This window comes from Hyperolius riggenbachi, chromosome 4 (assembly GCF_040937935.1).
Source record: "Hyperolius riggenbachi isolate aHypRig1 chromosome 4, aHypRig1.pri, whole genome shotgun sequence".
NCBI lineage: Eukaryota > Metazoa > Chordata > Amphibia > Anura > Hyperoliidae > Hyperolius > Hyperolius riggenbachi.
In genome coordinates this window covers 37,496,854-37,514,524 of record NC_090649.1, presented here as the reverse complement: position 1 = coordinate 37,514,524, position 17,671 = coordinate 37,496,854, and the positions used below count along the sequence as shown (strand labels likewise).

The 17,671-nt window shown below is 45.8% G+C and overlaps 1 protein-coding gene across 5 annotated transcripts in view; it reads left to right on the top strand.

Annotated features, from left to right (window-relative positions):
- Window positions 1-17,671, top strand: part of LOC137571170 (fucolectin-4-like) — a 200,510-nt gene that overhangs the window by 100,227 nt on the left and 82,612 nt on the right. For 4 of the 5 annotated variants that reach the window (XM_068279974.1, XM_068279973.1, XM_068279971.1 and 1 more), the window contains one exon: window positions 16,605-16,646. The exons of the other annotated variant lie outside the window; for it this stretch is intronic. In XM_068279974.1, the coding sequence (XP_068136075.1) occupies window positions 16,605-16,646 (42 nt within the window). The remainder of the gene's footprint in view (window positions 1-16,604; window positions 16,647-17,671) is intronic. 5 annotated transcript variants of the gene reach the window in all.

The window sequence follows — 17,671 nt, the reverse complement described above, 5'->3', positions numbered from 1 at the left end:
GTTCCTACCACCAGTGTCCACAGATGTTCACATTTTTTGAGCAGAATTATCATGCTGAGGTACCACCAACTAGGTGCCATGCCATTCTGTGCTGCTGCTAAGTGCTTAGTCCTCCTCCTGCTGCCGCTGATGTTATATTTCACTACTAAAGTATTTGGGCTTGATTCACAAAAGGGTGCTAACATAGTTAGCATGCCTAAAAGCTTTGGACATGCTAACTAGGGTGCTAAGTAGTTAGCACATGCAAACTACTTAGCACCGTAGTTAGCACATGCAAACTTAGCACCATAGTTAGCACATGCAAACTACTTAGCACCGCAATTAGCACATGCAAATTAGTACTTAACACCATGCTAACTAGGGTGCTAAGTTGTTTGCACATGCTAACTAGGGTGCTAAGTAGTTTGCATGTGCTAATAACGGTGCTAAGTAGTTTGCATGTGCTAACTAGGGTGCTAAGTAGTTTGCAGGTGCTAACTACGGTGCTACGTAGTTTGCATGTGCTAACTACGTAGCACCCTAGTTAGCACGTGCAAAGCATGTTAGCACATGCAAAGTGGCTTTTCACTGGCGTGCTAACACTTAGCACCCTTTTGTGAATCAAGCCCTTTGTATACACCGCTAGTGTCCACAGATGCTTTCATATTTGGGCGGCATTTTCATGCTGAGGTACCACCAGTTAGGTGCCATGGTCTTCTGTGCTGCTGCTGACTGCTTAGTCCTCCGGTTGCTTCCGCTGCTGTTGTAATTCCTTACCGTAGTCTGTGTTCCCACCTCCAGGGTCAACGGATGCTTACATTTTTGGGCAGACTTATCATGCTGTTGTACAACCATTGAGATGCCATGGTCTTCTGTGCTGCAGCGGACTGCTTAGTCCTCCTCCTGCTGCCGCTGATGTTGCATTTCACTACTGCAGTCTGTGTTCCCACTGCCACGGTCCACAGATGCTTATGTGCCATGCCCTTCTGTGCTGCTGCTGCTGAGTGCTTTGTCCTCCTCCTTCTGCCGCTGATGTTGTATCTTACTACTAAAGTCTGTGTATCCACTGCTAGGGTCCACGGATGCTGTCATATTTTGGCAGCATTTTCCTGCTGAAGTACAACCAGTTAGGTGCATGCCATTCTGTGCTACTGCTGAGGGCTTTGACCTCCTCCTGCTGCCGCTGTTTTATTTCACTATTAATGTCTGTGTTCCCACCACCAGGGTCCACAAATGTTTATTTTTTTGGGCAGAATTATCATGCTGAGGTACCACCAGTTATGTGCCATGCCCCTCTGTGCTGCTGCTGAGTGCTTAGTCCTCCTCCTGCTTCCACTGATGTTGTATTTTACTACTAAAATCTGTGTTCCCACCACCAGGGTCAATGGATGTTTACATTTTTTGGGCAGTATTATCATGCTGAGGTACCACCAGTTAGGTTCCATGCCATTCTGTGCTGCTTCTGAGTGCTTAGTCCTCCTCCTGCTGCCTCTGATATTGTATTTCACTACTAAAGTATTTGTGTCCACCACTAGGGTCCACAGATGCTTTCATTTTTGGGCAGAATTATTATGCTGAGGTACCACCAGTTATGTGCCATGCCCCTCTGTGCTGCTGCTGAGTGCTTAGTCCTCCTCCTGCTTCCGCTGACGTTGTATTTCACTACTTAAAGGGATACTGTAGGGGGGTCAGGGGAAAATGAGTTGAAGTTACCCGGGGCTTCTAATGGTCCCCCACAGACGTCCTGTGCCAGCACAGCAACTCACCGATGCTCCGGCCCCGCCCCCGGTTTACTTCTGGAATTTAAGACTTTAAAGTCTGAAAACCACTGCGCCTGCATTGCTGTGTCCTCGCTCCCTCTGATGTCACCAGGAGCGCACGGCGCAGGCACAGACCATACTGAGCCTGCGCAGTACGCTCCTGGTGCCATCAGTGGTAGTGAGGACACGGCAACACAGGCGCAGTAGTTCTCAGACTTTAAAGTCTGAAATTCCAGAAGTGAACCGGAGGCGGGGCCGGAGCATTGGGGAGTGGCTGCGCGGGCACAGGATGTCTGTGGGGGACCATTAGAAGGCCCGGGTAACTTCAACTCATTTTCCCCTGACCTCCCTACAGTATCCCTTTAAAGAGACACTGAAGCGGAAAAAAAATTATGATATTATGATTTGTATGTGTAGCACAGCTAAGACATAAAACATTAAGATCAGATACATCAGTCTAATTGTTTCCAGTACTGGAAGAGTTGAGAAACTCCAGTTGTTATCTCTATGCAAACAAGCTATTAAGCTCTCTGACTAAGTTAGTCCTGGAGAGGGCTGTTATCTGACTTTTATTATCTCAACTGTTCCTGGACTATTTACTTTTCCTCTGCTAGAGGAGAGGTCATTAGTTCACAGACTGCTCTGAAAGACTCATTTTGAATGCTGAGTGTTGTGTAATCTGTACATATTATAGAATGATGCAATGTTAGAAAAAACACTATATACCTGAAAATAAAAGTATGAGAATATTTTCTTTGCTGCTAATCTTCTAGTAATTATTCATAGTACACAACCAATTCACTATATCATTTTTTTTTTCGCTTCACTGTCTCTTTAAGTCTGTTTATCCACCGCTAGTTTCCATGGATGCTGTCATATTTGGGCAGCATTTTCATGCTGAGGTCCCACTAGGTAGATGCCATGCCCTTCTGTGCTGCTACTAAGTGCTTAGTCCTCCTCCTGCTGCAACTGATATTGTATTTTTACTACTAAAGTCTGTGTTCCCACCACCAGGGTCCACGGATGCTTACATTTTTTTGGCAAAATTATCATGCTGAGGTACCACCAGCTAAGTGCCATGCCCTTCACGTGCTGCTTCTGAGTGCTTAGTCCTCCTCCTGCAGCCGCTGATGTTGTATTTCACTACTAAAGTCTGTTTTATGCACTGCTAGAGTCCATAGATACTTTCATATTAGGCAGCAATTTCATGCTGAGGTACCACCAGTTAGGTGTTATGCCCTTCTGTGCTGCTTCTGAGTGCTTAGTCCTCCTCCTGCTGCCGCTGATGTTGTATTTCACTACTAAAGTCTGTGTTCCCACTGCCAGGGTCCACGGATGCTTACATTTTTTGGGCAGAATTATCATGCTGAGGTACCACCAGTTATCTGCCATGCCTTCTGTGCTGCTGCTGAATGCTTAGTCCTCCTCCTGCTGCCGCTGATATTGTATTTCAATACCAGGGCCGTTTTAGGGGCTGGAGGGGTCGCAGCATGAGGGGAAAGCCCTGAACCATCACTACTTTAAAATTAATGAAGGTAAAATGGACACACCAGTGGGCCAACACTTCTGTGAACCAGGACACAGCATGCAAGATCTCAAAGTACTTATTCTTAAGGGTAACAGAAGGTTTAAATTGTGGAATGGGATTCATGACTCCATATGTAACATGATTGACTTGGCTTCATGATCTTCAGAATATGGCACAACTGCCATCTTCGTGTTTACTATTTACTATTTACCTGCATCAGTGTTTTACTACAGCTAACATCTGGAAATATGCCTGAAGAAGGGGACTAGATCCCAGAAAGCTTGCATTATTTCACTTTATCAGTTAGCCATTAAAAGGTATTACTTTTACAAGACTGTTTTTTTCTACCTACATAATTTGTTTGGCTAACATGGTACAGAAACATTTGTACTACTATCAACGTTACTTGATGTGTTTCTTGAAAACAACACACAGATATCGTACACTTCTTCAGGGGATTCCCACCTTAACTACTTAAAGCGGAATATAACCCTGCATTTCAACTTTGCTCTAAAACATTATTTACAGTATATTATATGCAACCAGCATTTTTTTTTTACTAGACCAGCATTGGAAGGGTTACACAGGGCTTTAAAGTCCCTAGAGATTTCTGCAGACGAATCCGAACTTGAGTTAGATACTTTTTGTTTACAAATATGTGTTTATTGTGACTCATCTCTCTCACTGAGAAGGAGCTTGGAGGACAGCCAAAGAGATGTATCTATTGATAAACAGTTACACACTAACTAAATAGAATGTAACTATCTGAATGTCTGCACGGAACTTAAAACCTCTGTGTTTAACCCTTCCAATGCTGGTCTAGTAAAAAAAAATGCTTTTTGCATATAATATGCTGTAAATAATGTTTTAGAGCAAAGTTGAAATGCAGGGTTATATTCCGCTTTAAGCCACTATGTCTAAAAGGCTGCCCCTGCTGCCGATCGCCACCACGGCCGCTGGTGTGCACTCTTGACACCCCTGTTAGCCCGGAGATCAATGAATGGGAAAACTGTTCCCATTCATTGAGTTTTCCCATTCATTGATCTAAGTCCCTGTTAGAATAATGGCTGGATTCTTTGAAAAGCCACGATCATTGTAAGTTACACATACACTCTTCACTTCCTGAAAGTGTAAATAGTATGGTTACAGGAAACCTAGAAAGAAAAATGACTGGTAAAAAAAATGACTACTAAAATTACACCTACACACTTTTTTTTTAATAAACAGACCCATACTTACATTTAAAATTAAGTCCTTACTTCCCACACTCTCTCAAAAATACCCAAATAAAACTTCTAATTAAAAAAAAAAAATTACAATAAAAAAAAAACATAAATAGTTACCTTGGGGTGTGAACTTTTTTTTTTTTAATATGCATGTCAAGAAGCTTTATTACTATTATTATTTAAATCTTGTAAATTATATTATTTAGATAGATAGTATATTATTTAGATCTTGTAAATAGTGATGGGCGCAAAACTGAAAAAATGCATCTTTATTTCCAAATAAAATATTAGCGCCATACATTGTGATAGGGACATAATTTAAATGGTGTAATAACCGGGAGCAATGGGCAAATAAAATATGTCGGTTTTAAGTATTGTAGCATGTATTATTTTAAAACTATAATGGCCAAAAACTGAGAAATATTTTTTTTTTCCATTTTTTTTAATATTCCCGTTAAAATGCATTTAGAATAAAATAATTCTTAGCAAAATGTACCACCCCCCAAAAAAAGCCTAAATGGTGGTGGGAAAAACAAAATATAGATATTTCATTGTGATAAGTATTGATAAAGTTATTGGTGAATGAATGGGAGGTGAAAGTTGCTCGGATGCGTAAGGTGAAAAAACACTGAAGGCTGAAGTGATAAAATGAGCTCATAACACAAACTTGTTTCATCAGTTATAAGCATCACATACAGAGCCGGATTAAGGCTAAATGGGGCCCTAAGCAAAGTAACTGATTTGGGCCCCCCCCCATCATGTCGTAATAGAATCAGAAGATGCAGCTGCACAGCAACATGCCGCACACACCGGGGCAGCCGAGCTACTGGTTGCTATGGGCTTTCCTCTGTGGGTGTACAATGCAGGGAATAGCAGCGGCAAAATGCAGAGTGAGAGATGAATGGCTGGGACATTTGCACTCAGCGGCTGGGGCACCCCTGTGAAGAGGGCGCCAGATATCACAGCAGCAGCACTTTCCCCTGTATCTCCAGCCTGGCAATTGCAGAAAGCTCTGGACACCGCCAAACCAGAAGCCGTTCCCCAGACAGAATTACATAACCACCCCCACCACCGCACACCCGATTGCCTCCCAAACTAGACAGCCACCATGCAGCCTCCATCCCAGTGAATACGATAGTCCAGCAGAGAAGGCAGCCGCAGCGGGGGAGAATGACAGCACCAGATGGCTCACATTCACCTATTGCGATCCAAGCAATAGAGGTCCCGTCATCCGGAGCCCATCTGTCTCCTCTAGAGTGCTGCTGCTCTGTTGCTACTACTATTACTACTTCCTACTTCCTGTCTGTTCTGAGAATCAGGAAGTTCAGAGCGAGCGGCTGCACTGTAGAAGAGGCAGATGGGTTTCAGATGACGGGATCTCTATCGCTTGGATCATGGATAGGTGAGTGAGCATTTGCCATCTGCTGCTATCATTCTTGCTGCAGCTGTGGTTCTCTGTGGTAAGGGAGGGAGGAGTGGGCAGCGGCTGAGCACACAGTAGCAGGAGGAGGACCTAGGAGGAGAGCCTGGCTCTAAAGACAATCAGCAGCGCACGGCATCATTTGACAAGACAAGACAAATAACATTTATATCGCGCTTTTCTCCTGGCGGACTCAAATCACCAGAGCTGCAGCCACTAGGACGCGCCCTACAGGCAGTAGCAGTGTTAGAGAGACTTGCCTAAGGTCTCCTGCTGAATAGGTGCTGGCTTACTGAACAGGCAGAGCCGAGATTCGAACCCTGGTCTCCTGTGTCAGAGGCAGAGCCCTTAAAGGGACTCCGAGCAGTGCCTGTGGGTATGCCTTTAAGCATACCCACAACTAATTTATTACATCCTCTCACCTACCAGCATGATGTTTGTAATTATATCCCCCTGGGTTCCTTATTTTTCATTGCATTGTGCTGAATCGAGCTGCCGACTTTGGAGAAAAGTCGTCCTGTGTAATACAATGTAACTATGGAAAGATGCATATCATTTTGAAGCTCTCTTTCTCCTCTTTCCAATGATAGTTTTCGCTATTTTCGTCGAAATTGCGTGGCCGCGATTTCGACCGCGAAAATAGCGAAAACTAAAAGGCATGGAGCTTGATTCACAAAGCGGTGCTAACTGTCAGCACGTCTGTGAAAACCCCCTTAGCACGTCTAAACAAGCTTTTCGCGTGCAAAACTTCATGCGCGCAAAACTTTACGCGCGCACTGCACAGAGCGCAGGGCACTCCGCGCGAAGTGCCCATTAAAGCCTATGGGACTTAGCGCGCATAGGACTTTGCGTGCGCAAAGTTAGCGCGCAATCTGATTGATAAATCCGGTGCTAACCTACTTAGCACCCTGGTTAGCACGTCTAAAGACTTTAGACGTGCTAAGTAGGTTAGCACCGCTTTGTGAATCAAACCCATAGGGCGGCGGTTTATATATCATTGGAAAGAGGAGAAAGAGAGCTTTAAAATGATATGCATCTTTCCATAGTTACTGCACTGCTCAGAGTCCCTTTAACCATTATACCATCCAGCCACCATTGACAGGATGGCTGGTTTATGTGCTGATGGGGCCCCTTTGACTCTGAATGCCCCAAGCGACTGCTTTTGTTGCCTGGTTGGTAATCCGGCCCTGATCACATACTCATGAAATGTATCTGCATTAATTGCATAACACGGCATACAAGTGATGTTACATGATATCCACTGGACCATAGGTTATTTCAACAACCTCACTAGAAATAACAATATTCAACAATTAAACAGTCATGGTAACATTCGCTCCAAAAGGCAGGATTCTTTGCAGAGGATATTTAGGACCAGCACCTAGACAAACAATTGTCAATCATTGTAAATGCCTTAACTGATTTCAAAAAAACTTGGTATACAGGTCCCTTACTACCTGGGCTCATATGTTCTGGGGGTCTCGTATCCCCTGTGCACACCTGGGCAGAACCACAAACTGCTGATCAGATTTCACCCATTTACATCAATGGAAAACATGTAAAGGTTGCCATTCTCACAGTAACAAAGCCAATGTCCCCAAACTTAGCACAGTTGGTCACTTGGTAACCAAGGTAAAAAATGTGGGGAACGTGGGCAGGGCATAAGGAACAAAAACCAAAGGCGCCAAAAAGAGTAAAAACACAGCTAAGGTTAACCTTAGCTGTGTTTTTACTTTTTTTGGCGCCTCTGGTTTTTGTTCCTTATCACAAGCTATCCACCTATGGTGGCAAGGATTCTTCCTATTTTTCTTTCTACAGAGAGCGACATCTTATACCTGAGTGGGGTCAGGTTCTAATTCTCCCCACCGGCATATGGAGTGGTTGCCTAGGGGCAACCTATGTTTGTGAGTATAATCTTTTTTATTAACTCATTTCTATTATCCTGAAATACCGCACCATTTGGGCTCTCGGTCTTTTGTTTTTGTCTCTGAGAGTGGGCAGGGCATAGAACAGCCAATCAAATTTCAGCCATTCACTTTCAATGGGAAAATGTAAACTACACCCACTCTTACACTGTTAATGGCACGATTTTACAACTTGGCAAACGTGGTCACTGGGTGACTGGGATTAATATTCAGGAAAGTGGGTGGAGTCTACAACAGCCAATCAAAATGCTCCTATTGATTTTCAAGGGGAATATTAAAATTGCTGCCATTCTTACACTGTTAATGGTAAAAGCCTCAAACCTGCTGCAGTCAGTCATTAGGTGACTGGAGTTCAAATTCACTAAAGGGACCGGGCCACAAACAGCCAATCAGATTTCCTTGCTGGATAAACTGCTTCCATTCACACATTTTGATGCCAGAAACCCGAAAGCTCACAAACTTGATCATTGAGTGACTGTGTGTTAAGGTTACAAAAAAGTGGGTGGAGCAAAAACAAATTTCACTGGGGAAATGTAAAATGCAGCCATTCTTATACTGTTGATGGCAAGGTTGTCAAACTTTGCACAGTTGGTCACTGGGTAGCTGGGATTATTATTCAGGACAGTGAGTGGAGGCTACAACAGCCAATCAAAATTCACCTATTGATCTTCAAGGGGAAAATATAAATTGCTGCCATTCTTACGCTGTCAGTGGTAGAGGCCTCAAACATGGCACAATCGGTCACTGGGTAACTGGAATTCAAATTCAGAAAAGGGGCAGAGTCACAAACAGGTAATCCTGTTTGTTTCTGTAACGGTGTGTCAGCAAGAGCACAGATATCTGATTATGTGGTGATCTGCAGTATCACCACCTAATGCAGATATATCTCTGAATTAAAGTAATCAGTATCTTACTGATAGTAGATCAGCGGAAGGCTCACTAGCACAAAATCAGTACTTTAATAAGAAATGTGATCACAGGTGTTTAGTGCACAGTATACAGGAGTACTCCAATGGGATAGCCCCCTGGCTGTAAGGACTATCACTAACAGAGTGGTCGTACAGGCAAAGTCGGTAACGGATCGGATGGCAGCGGTACAGAATCGTCAGGCTAATCGTAGTCAAAGGTAAGCTGAGGTCGGCAACGGGTCGGGCAGATAAGGTACAGAGTCGGAAGGCACAAATCAGAGTCAAAAGTACAGGCAGGAAATCGGCAACAGATCAGATAGCTAAGTACAGAATCAGGAGGCAGAAATGGGAGTCAGAAATTCGGGCAGAGGGTCATAGTCAATAGTAACGAGTAATAATATAGCTATCAAATAATTCCTATCTTGTGTGAAATCCCCGGTTTCCTCCCGGATCAAAGCACACCGGAACTATCTAAGGTCTGAGCGCTAACACAAAGTATTCGTAACAGCAGACAGTGAGCAAATGACATCTGTGAGCTTAAATGCAGAAGCCCTGCTCCACCAGCCCGCCCAGGGGGCTGGAACTGAAGTGTAACTTTCTCCGTGATCAGTGCACAACGCGTGCGCTGACCCGGCGGAAATCCTCCACAAGCGTATATTTGCAGGCACCCAGCAAAAGGTGCTACGCACCTGTAGAGGGAAATTCCTGTCGGCAGATGGCGCTGGGGAGTGCAGAGGAACCAATCCTCTGTACCTCCACAAGTGCCAGACAGGAATTGTACGAAGCGCAGAACGCAATCGCAAGAGAGGCGATTGCGAATGAGATTGAGCAAAGGGATAGGTTGTATGTGTGTGCGCCAATCCAGTCGCCACCCCGCGACCGCGCACACACAACAGCAGATACGAAATAGGAACGCGATCGCGAGAGGTGCGATTGCCAGACGTGACACAAGGCAGATCAGAATAGAATACGAGGGTAGCAAAGGCACAGCAAATACAATAAGGAGATACGGAAAATAACAACGCTAGCTAACCGCGAACACCGCACTCATTCGCAACAGCGCACGCGGTTATGCGCGATCTCCACGTGATAAGCACAATAGAGACAAGCACGCCTAACTAACCATTAACAGACAAACAAGAAACAGAGGACGCGAGCGCTTGCTTAACGGTTACCTCACCGAGCCTGCAGCAAGCGTAGCGGACAAGACAGACACACGAAAACAGGGACAAACGAGAGATAGGATCCACAGCACTAGCGAAAAGTGGCTAGCGTGATCCAGGTACAGAGTAGCAGAACAGAAGGATCCCCAGCGCTAGCGAAAAGTAGCTAGCGCGATCCCAGGAGACAGAACAGAAGGATCCCCAGCGCTAGCGAAAAGTAGCTAGCGCGATCCCAGGAAACAGAACAGAAGGATCCCCAGCACTAGCGAAAAGTAGCTAGCGCGATCCCAGGAAACAGAACAGAAGAGATAGCTGGTAGCAACCGCTGCACCAGCTATACTCCAAGAACAGAGATCAGAACCATTTCCTGTCGACCACCATAGGGGCAGGACAATGGCAACAGGCAAGACAAGACAGAACAGGCAATACGGATAATACAACCTGACTGGGCTAGAAGGGGAGCATAAAGCAACCCCCAGGAATTAACTATACTAGATAGCAATGGCTGACACTCCAGCAGTGTCCATCAGGAACAGACCATGGAAGAGAAATGTCCAGCAAAGCATTCTGGGAACCATAAAGCTCTTATAGTGCCAGTCATCAAAGAAGGCAGGTAGGGGATCTGCATAACGAATGTATGCATATTCCCCAGCAAGAGAACAGACCAGAAACTTGCAATGGAAAGACAGGTCTCTGTTCCAGAGACCTGCAGCCCACAGACTATGGGAATGGACAAACAGCTGTCTGCCTGTGCAGCCAGCTGAGCGGATCATCACATGAAGTCAGCATGTGATTGGCTGGCTGGGGTCAGCTGATCGCCAGATCAGCTGACCCGTCTTCTCAAGAGATAAAGGTCCTGCCGCCGGGCGCGCGCACGCGTAGCCCCTCGCTGATGTGCGGCTGAGAGACCTAACTGAGGTGTCCTGCATGCCTGCGGGACAGGGACCCCCGCCTGCTGCGATGCGGAGGCGGCCGAAGCGCCGCTCTTCGATAGGGCGGTGTCCCAACCCGATGTTACAGTTTCATTTTAATGGAGAAATTTAAATTATTGATGCCAAGGACCACAACCTTCATAAACTTTGACATTGAGTGACTGTGTTAAGGTTAGAAAAAGTGGGCGGAGCCAACAACAGCGAAATACATACCCGGGCAATGCCAGGTCTTCCGCTAAAATAAATGCATAAAAGATCACATTAAAATGACCACATTTATGTAGCATTGCACAATACAGAAAATGGGCAGTAGAGATGTCGCGAACCTCCGATTTTCGGTTCGCGAACCGGGTTCGCGAACTTCCGCAGAAGGTTCGGTTCGCGGAAAAATTCGCGAACCGCAATAGACTTCAATGGGGAGGTGAACTTTGAAAAATAGAAAAAATTATGCTGGCCACAAAAGTGATGGAAAAGATGTTTCAAGGGGTCTAACACCTGGAGGGGGGCATGGCGGAGTGGGATACATGCCAAAAGTCCCGGTGAAAAATCTGGATGTGACGCAAAGCAGCGTTTTAAGGGCAGAAATCACATTGAATGCTAAATTGCAGGCCTAACGTGCTTTCAAACATCTTGCATGTGTATACATCAAACAGGGAGTGTAATTAGAGTACTGCTTCACACTGACACACCAAACTCACTGTGTAACGCACCGCAAACAGCTGTTTGTGAAGTGACGGCCATGCTGGACTACTGCGCAACATGGCGTGATTGCTCTTCCTCACTCAGTGATGTCAGGTAATGTGTGACTTCCTTCTCAACTTTCCATGGCATTGTTAAAAAGCTTACGTTTTGTTTTTAATTTACATTTTCTACTTGCTGTGTACTTGTTCAGTACCGCTACAATGAGAATCCTGTGGAGGCGGGCAAGTCTGCCACTGTGACCCTGGGTAATGGCCGGGGAATGAGAGGTTTGAATCCGGTGTGGAGCCTGAGCAACGGCTACCACTACACATCCAAGGAGGGCAGCGGGCAGGCATGCACGCCCGCCCGCCCCGAGGTAGTGACCAAAAATAACAATACAGGAGGAGGACTTTCGAGGCCCTGCTGTGTATTTGAAATGAATGTACTTTAAATCCTTTAACGAGAACCAGTTATGGCGGGCAAAGATGACACCACATTCCTTTCACGAGAATCATATGGAGGCGGGCAAGTCTGTCATTTGTGACCCCGGGTAATGGCCAGGGAATGAGGGATGGAATCCGGTGTGGAGCCTGAGAAACGGCTACCACTACACATCCAAGGAGGGCAGCAGGTAGGCATGCACGCCCGCCCCGAGGTAGTGACCAAACATAACAATACAGGAGGCGGACTTTCGAGGCCCTGCTGTGTATTTGAAATGAATGTACTTTAAATCCTTTAACGAGAACCAGTTATGGCGGGCAAAGATGACACCACATTCCTTTCACGAGAATCATATGGAGGCGGGCAAGTCTGTCATTTGTGACCCCGGGTAATGGCCGGGGAATGAGGGATGGAATCCGGTGTGGAGCCTGAGAAACGGCTACCACTACACATCCAAGGAGGGCAGCAGGTAGGCATGCATGCCCGCCCCGAGGTACTGACCAAAAATAACAATACAGGAGGCGGACTTTCGAGGCCCTGCTGTATATTTGAAATTAATTAACTTTAAATCCTTTAACGGGAATCCGTTATGGAGGGCAAGTCTGCCATTGTCACCGCGGGGAATGAAGGTTGGATTGCGGCCCGAAGTGGGAGCCTGCTGAGACCCATGCTGTAGCTGCCCTGACCGTGCTTTGCAGACCAGGCATCTGTGGTCAGATGGACCCTTGAGCCAGCGGAAGACAAACCAAGTCGAAAGCATTTGCCAAGAATGTTTTACGGAGGGCAAGTTTTTTTGCCCTTTTTTTAAATTTTTTGAAAATGATAGATGGTTGTATTTTTAAATTGTTTGAAAGTTTAGATGGTTGTATTTTTAAATTGTTTGAAAGTTTAGATGGTTGTATTTTTAAATTGTTTGAAAGTTTAGATGGTTGTATTTTTAAATTGTTTAAAAGTGTATCCATTCTTCCTCCCCCCAGCCACGAACAATACCATGGGAACGTGGAGCAGCAGAAGCCCCCTGTGACGGCTGCCACGGTTGTTCTCCGCTGCTTGTCTTTTGAGGGGTGCTTCTTTTCCTCAGGTGTTCTTGCCATAGCTGTTTGTGCATTCTCTCCAGGTGCCTTCGTAAAGCACTTGTCCCTACGTGACAGTTGGCCTTTCCACGGCTCAATTTTTGCTGGCAGAGACAACAGATGGCTTTGCTCAGATCTGAGACACACACGTGAAAAAATTTCCAAACCGCTGAGCCCCCCTGGGCTGATGGCGCTACGGTGGCATCAGCAGCAGCTGACGTTGAAGGGCATGTGTGCTCCCTGGCCATAGCTGGCGATACATGGCACCGGACACTGCCCCCAGCTGTTTCTGAGGACGAGCTCCCTCTGCTTCTATCATGGAGTCGTCTCCTCCTACTCCTCTCTGACTCCTCCTCTGAACTGTCCCCCTGGTCATCTCCTCTACCGGGAACATATGTGGTATCCGTATAATCGTCATCATAATCCTCCTGGCCAGCTGCGCTTTCCTCAGACACCTCCTCAAGTGCACCAACTTCAGGTGGTCCACCATCATCCCCATCCACACACGTTACGTCCATACTATCGCCACCTAACTCAGACGTATGAGGTGGTGTACCTGCGCCTTCTTGTTGTTGTTGCAGTAGTGGCTGGGAATCAGTGATTTCACCACCACCACCAAATAACTCCTGCGAAGTGTCAAATGCAGCGGATGTGGTGCTTGTTGTAGCGCTGGTGGCTGCGGGAGATGAGGTGTTCTGTGTTAAATACTCAATCACCTCCTCACGATTTTGGGAAGTGATGGCACGTGCCTTCTTCTGAGCACTGTATTTTGGGGCAGGTCCGCATGAAATCACAGCAACACCACCTCGCACAGCCACAGACCTGCCGGTGCCTGGTGGCCTTCCACTGGGTCTGCCTCTACCTCTTCCTCTACCTGGTTTGTCCATTTTGTCCATCTCGTGGGTATGCTAGCTATATGCAGTGAGGTGGGTTCTCACTCAACACAACAGGTAGTTAGATGCAGTGAGGTGGCCAGGTGGGTTCACACTCAACACAACAGGTAGTTAGATGCAGTGAGCTGGGTTCACTCAACAGTAAAGGTACTTAAGATGCAGTGAGGTGGGTTCTCACTCAACACAACAGGTAGTTAGATGCAGTGAGGTGGCCAGGTGGGTTCACACTCAACACAACAGGTAGTTAGATGCAGTGAGCTGGGTTCACTCAACAGTAAAGGTACTTAAGATGCAGTGAGGTGGGTTCTCACTCAACACAACAGGTAGTTAGATGCAGTGAGGTGGCCAGGTGGGTTCACACTCAACACAACAGGTAGTTAGATGCAGTGAGCTGGGTTCACTCAACACAACGCTAGGTATATGCAGTGATGATGTGGGTTAAGTAAACACAACAGGTACTGGGTAGTTAGATGCAGTGAGCTGGGTTCACTGAACAGTATACAGTAAAGGTACTTAAGATGCAGTGAGGTGGGTTCTCACTCAACACAACAGGTAGTTAGACTTAGATGCAGTGAGCTGGGTTCACTCAACACAACGCTAGGTATATGCAGTGATGAGGTGGGTTAAGTAAACACAACAGGTACTGGGGTATATGCAGTACTGGGTAGTACAATGTGCAGCTCCCTGTCACACACACAGGCAGTCAGTCACTGAATGTGCTGGGCTGCTGCTGGCAGTGGCACACACACTATCAATTAGCAAGGCTGTGCATGCAACAAAAGTGTCAGAAAAAAAAAATGTACAGGTTGAGCTCTGAAAAGAGCTGTTGCTGGGTGCTTTAAAAGCAATATTAATCAGTCAGGAACAAGCAAAGCAGCCTAGAACCTAACTAATCTGTCCCTAAGAGAAAAAGTCTGCAGCAGCTGTCCCTTTCCTCTCTCTAGCAGGCACACGAGTGACTGTAATGGCCGCCGGAGGCTGCCTTATATAAGGGGGGGTGGGGCTCCAGGGCTTACTGTAGCCTGAATGGCTACAATGTGCCTGCTGACTGTGATGCAGAGGGTCAAAGTTGACTCTCATAGTGCATTATGAGGCGAATCGAACTTCCGTAAAAAAGTTCGCCTGGCGCAGGCGAACGCGAACCCCCAATGTTCGCCTGGAACTGTTCGCCGGCAAACCGTTCGGTACACCTCTAATGGGCAGGCACACAGAGAAACTGGCTGCAGGATGTGAGACACAAGTACCTCTATTACCACAACATCAGTGTGATCAAAGCATGCAAGTTCAGAACCTCAATGGATGTGCAAAAGAAGAGAGAGTGCTTGGGACTACTGACAAGTGTTTATTGCTGGTACAATACATTATATCAATTCACCATGAGCATTTTCACATACACATCAGATGTTGCTTATCATGCTCAGCGGTGAAGGGATGTCTGGGGTAGTGGTGGGCACCGCTGGGTGCGCGACCTGTTGACCGTTTCACTTGGGTAAGCTTCTTCCGAGTCTCTAATGTGCACACTTATGTAGCATTGAACACAGGAATGTAATAAAATAATATGAATATAAAGTAAAAAAAATAGTATTTGTAAATATAATAGTCCAACTGCACTCACACTCGGTAGGTTAAAGCAAAATTCTCTGTTGTAAAGCTTGCACAAGGAGCAGAATCCAACTCAATCTCCTCCTTCTGTAGTGCTTTTACAGTTGCATCGGGAAACTGGAGTAAGTTGCTAGTGACGTATGTAGACAGATTTTAGATTTTCCGACCACTGTAAAGACAGGCATACTTAACCTATAAAATAAGAGTAACCTATAAAAAAATTAAGTAACTTATAGTCTAAGTAGTCTATGGAATTACCGTGTCCTTTGATTTTAGTCCAAGAATGTTGGTATAAAGTTCTTTGTATATAGACCAAGTTAAAAACTCAGGTCCAATTAGGCTAGCAAAACTGTGATGGTATGTATTTGTATTGAGGGACCCTCAACAGCCTCTGTGTCCAGGCATTAAACCCTCTCTTTGCTATAGGTGGAGAATGCATTGAGAGATGATCCCATCTCTATCAACCTGAGAGTTTTGGCAATTAATCTCAGATTATGAACATAACTCTAGGGATATGCAGCAAATTATATCATGAACAATAGTTTAGGCTCTGTCATTGCAATTTGCTGAAATCGTGGATACCAATCATGCCTGGTTAACTAGACTCTGTGTCTAGGGGATTGATATCTCAGGCTGTGGACCAGCTAGGAGAATCATTAACCTCTTCAAAGGTATATTGGCCTTTATGTATTATTCACAGTGAGCTGCAGTTTGCTGTGGTCATGCTGCTTCAAAATATTCCTCAAATTATGTCACAATGCTGAATTAAATATAGTAGGGGTGAATTAAAGGACATTTTAGAGCTGATCTCTTTAGTGACAGGACCTGCAGGAATGTTGACAGGTAATGTTTTATGATAGGCCTGTCTTCTGACTTTCTTATCGCACTTCTCTGAAACATGGGATCTAGGTTTGTAGATCTGGCAAGCAGGTGGAAGTAAGGGGTTCATTGCCCCTCTGGACAGGGGAGATTTTACAACTCTGCATAGTTTGAAGTGCAAACACTTTCCTGACAAAACTTCTACAGATAAATGTTATTTTCTAAGAAAATTCTACTTCTGTTTTCTTCTCCAGTTAACAACCTGAGTGAGGACATGTCAAAACTGAAGATTGGGGGTAAGTAAAGCCTTTGTGCTCATCTCACCACTTGCATTCCAGCTAACATATTTAGAACGTATATTATACTTTACATTTTGTGGTTGTTAAGTTTTTTTTCTTTTCTTTTTCACGTTAAATGTTTATTCAGGGTGCTTTCACACTTGTGCGGTGATCCCATGGCACGCCAGCCTGCGGTGAGATCACTGCACCGCAGACTGTGCCGACAGGGTAATGTGCATAGGCCTTCCCTCCTTCCACCTCCCGGAGAGAAAGTATGTCACTGGGATTCCCATCAGTCCGTGCAGGTGTGCTGTGCTGCACTGTGCTCCATCGTTCATTTTTACTGCATTAGCCATAGACTTGGATTAATACATAATCGGCATAATACTATTCTTATGTTGAAATATATTATAAAGACATCTTTTATTCCTTGCTGGGTTGTAAATTTGGCTGGCAAACAGACATTTACTCAATTTGCATGTTACTAAGTCTCACCTGCTGTGTTAATGAGGGCCACCTGATAGAGGTGAGGTGATCAGCTCAGTAGGTCAGACTATATCTAAGCATGCACTCATCCAGGCTTCTGACGTGTAAGGCCTTAAGCTGGCCATACACTGGCCCGATTTGCCCCCGTTTCGACAGCAGATTCGATCACTGGGATCGAATCTGCTGCCAATCGTTCGCGCTACACGCCGAATTTCGATCCATTCCGTCCGATCCCGTCAATTGCGCCGTGCGGAAAATAACCGTCGATCGCCCGCGGGTAAAGAGCGCATCGCTAGCGGCCTTCGAGTGCCCGACGACCGACGCAATAGTGCTGCAATACATTACCTGCTCCGCCGGCGCGACTCCCGGGTCTCCGCTCTTCATTCTCCGCTCTGGTCTGGTCTGGTCTCCGGCATGCTTCCCTTCTTCCTGTCCCGGCAGGAAGTTTAAACAGTAGAGGGCGCTCTACTGTTTAAACTTCCCCCAGACAGGAAGAAGGGAAGCATGCCGGAGACCAGACCAGAGCGGAGAATGAAGAGCGGAGACCCGGGAGTCGC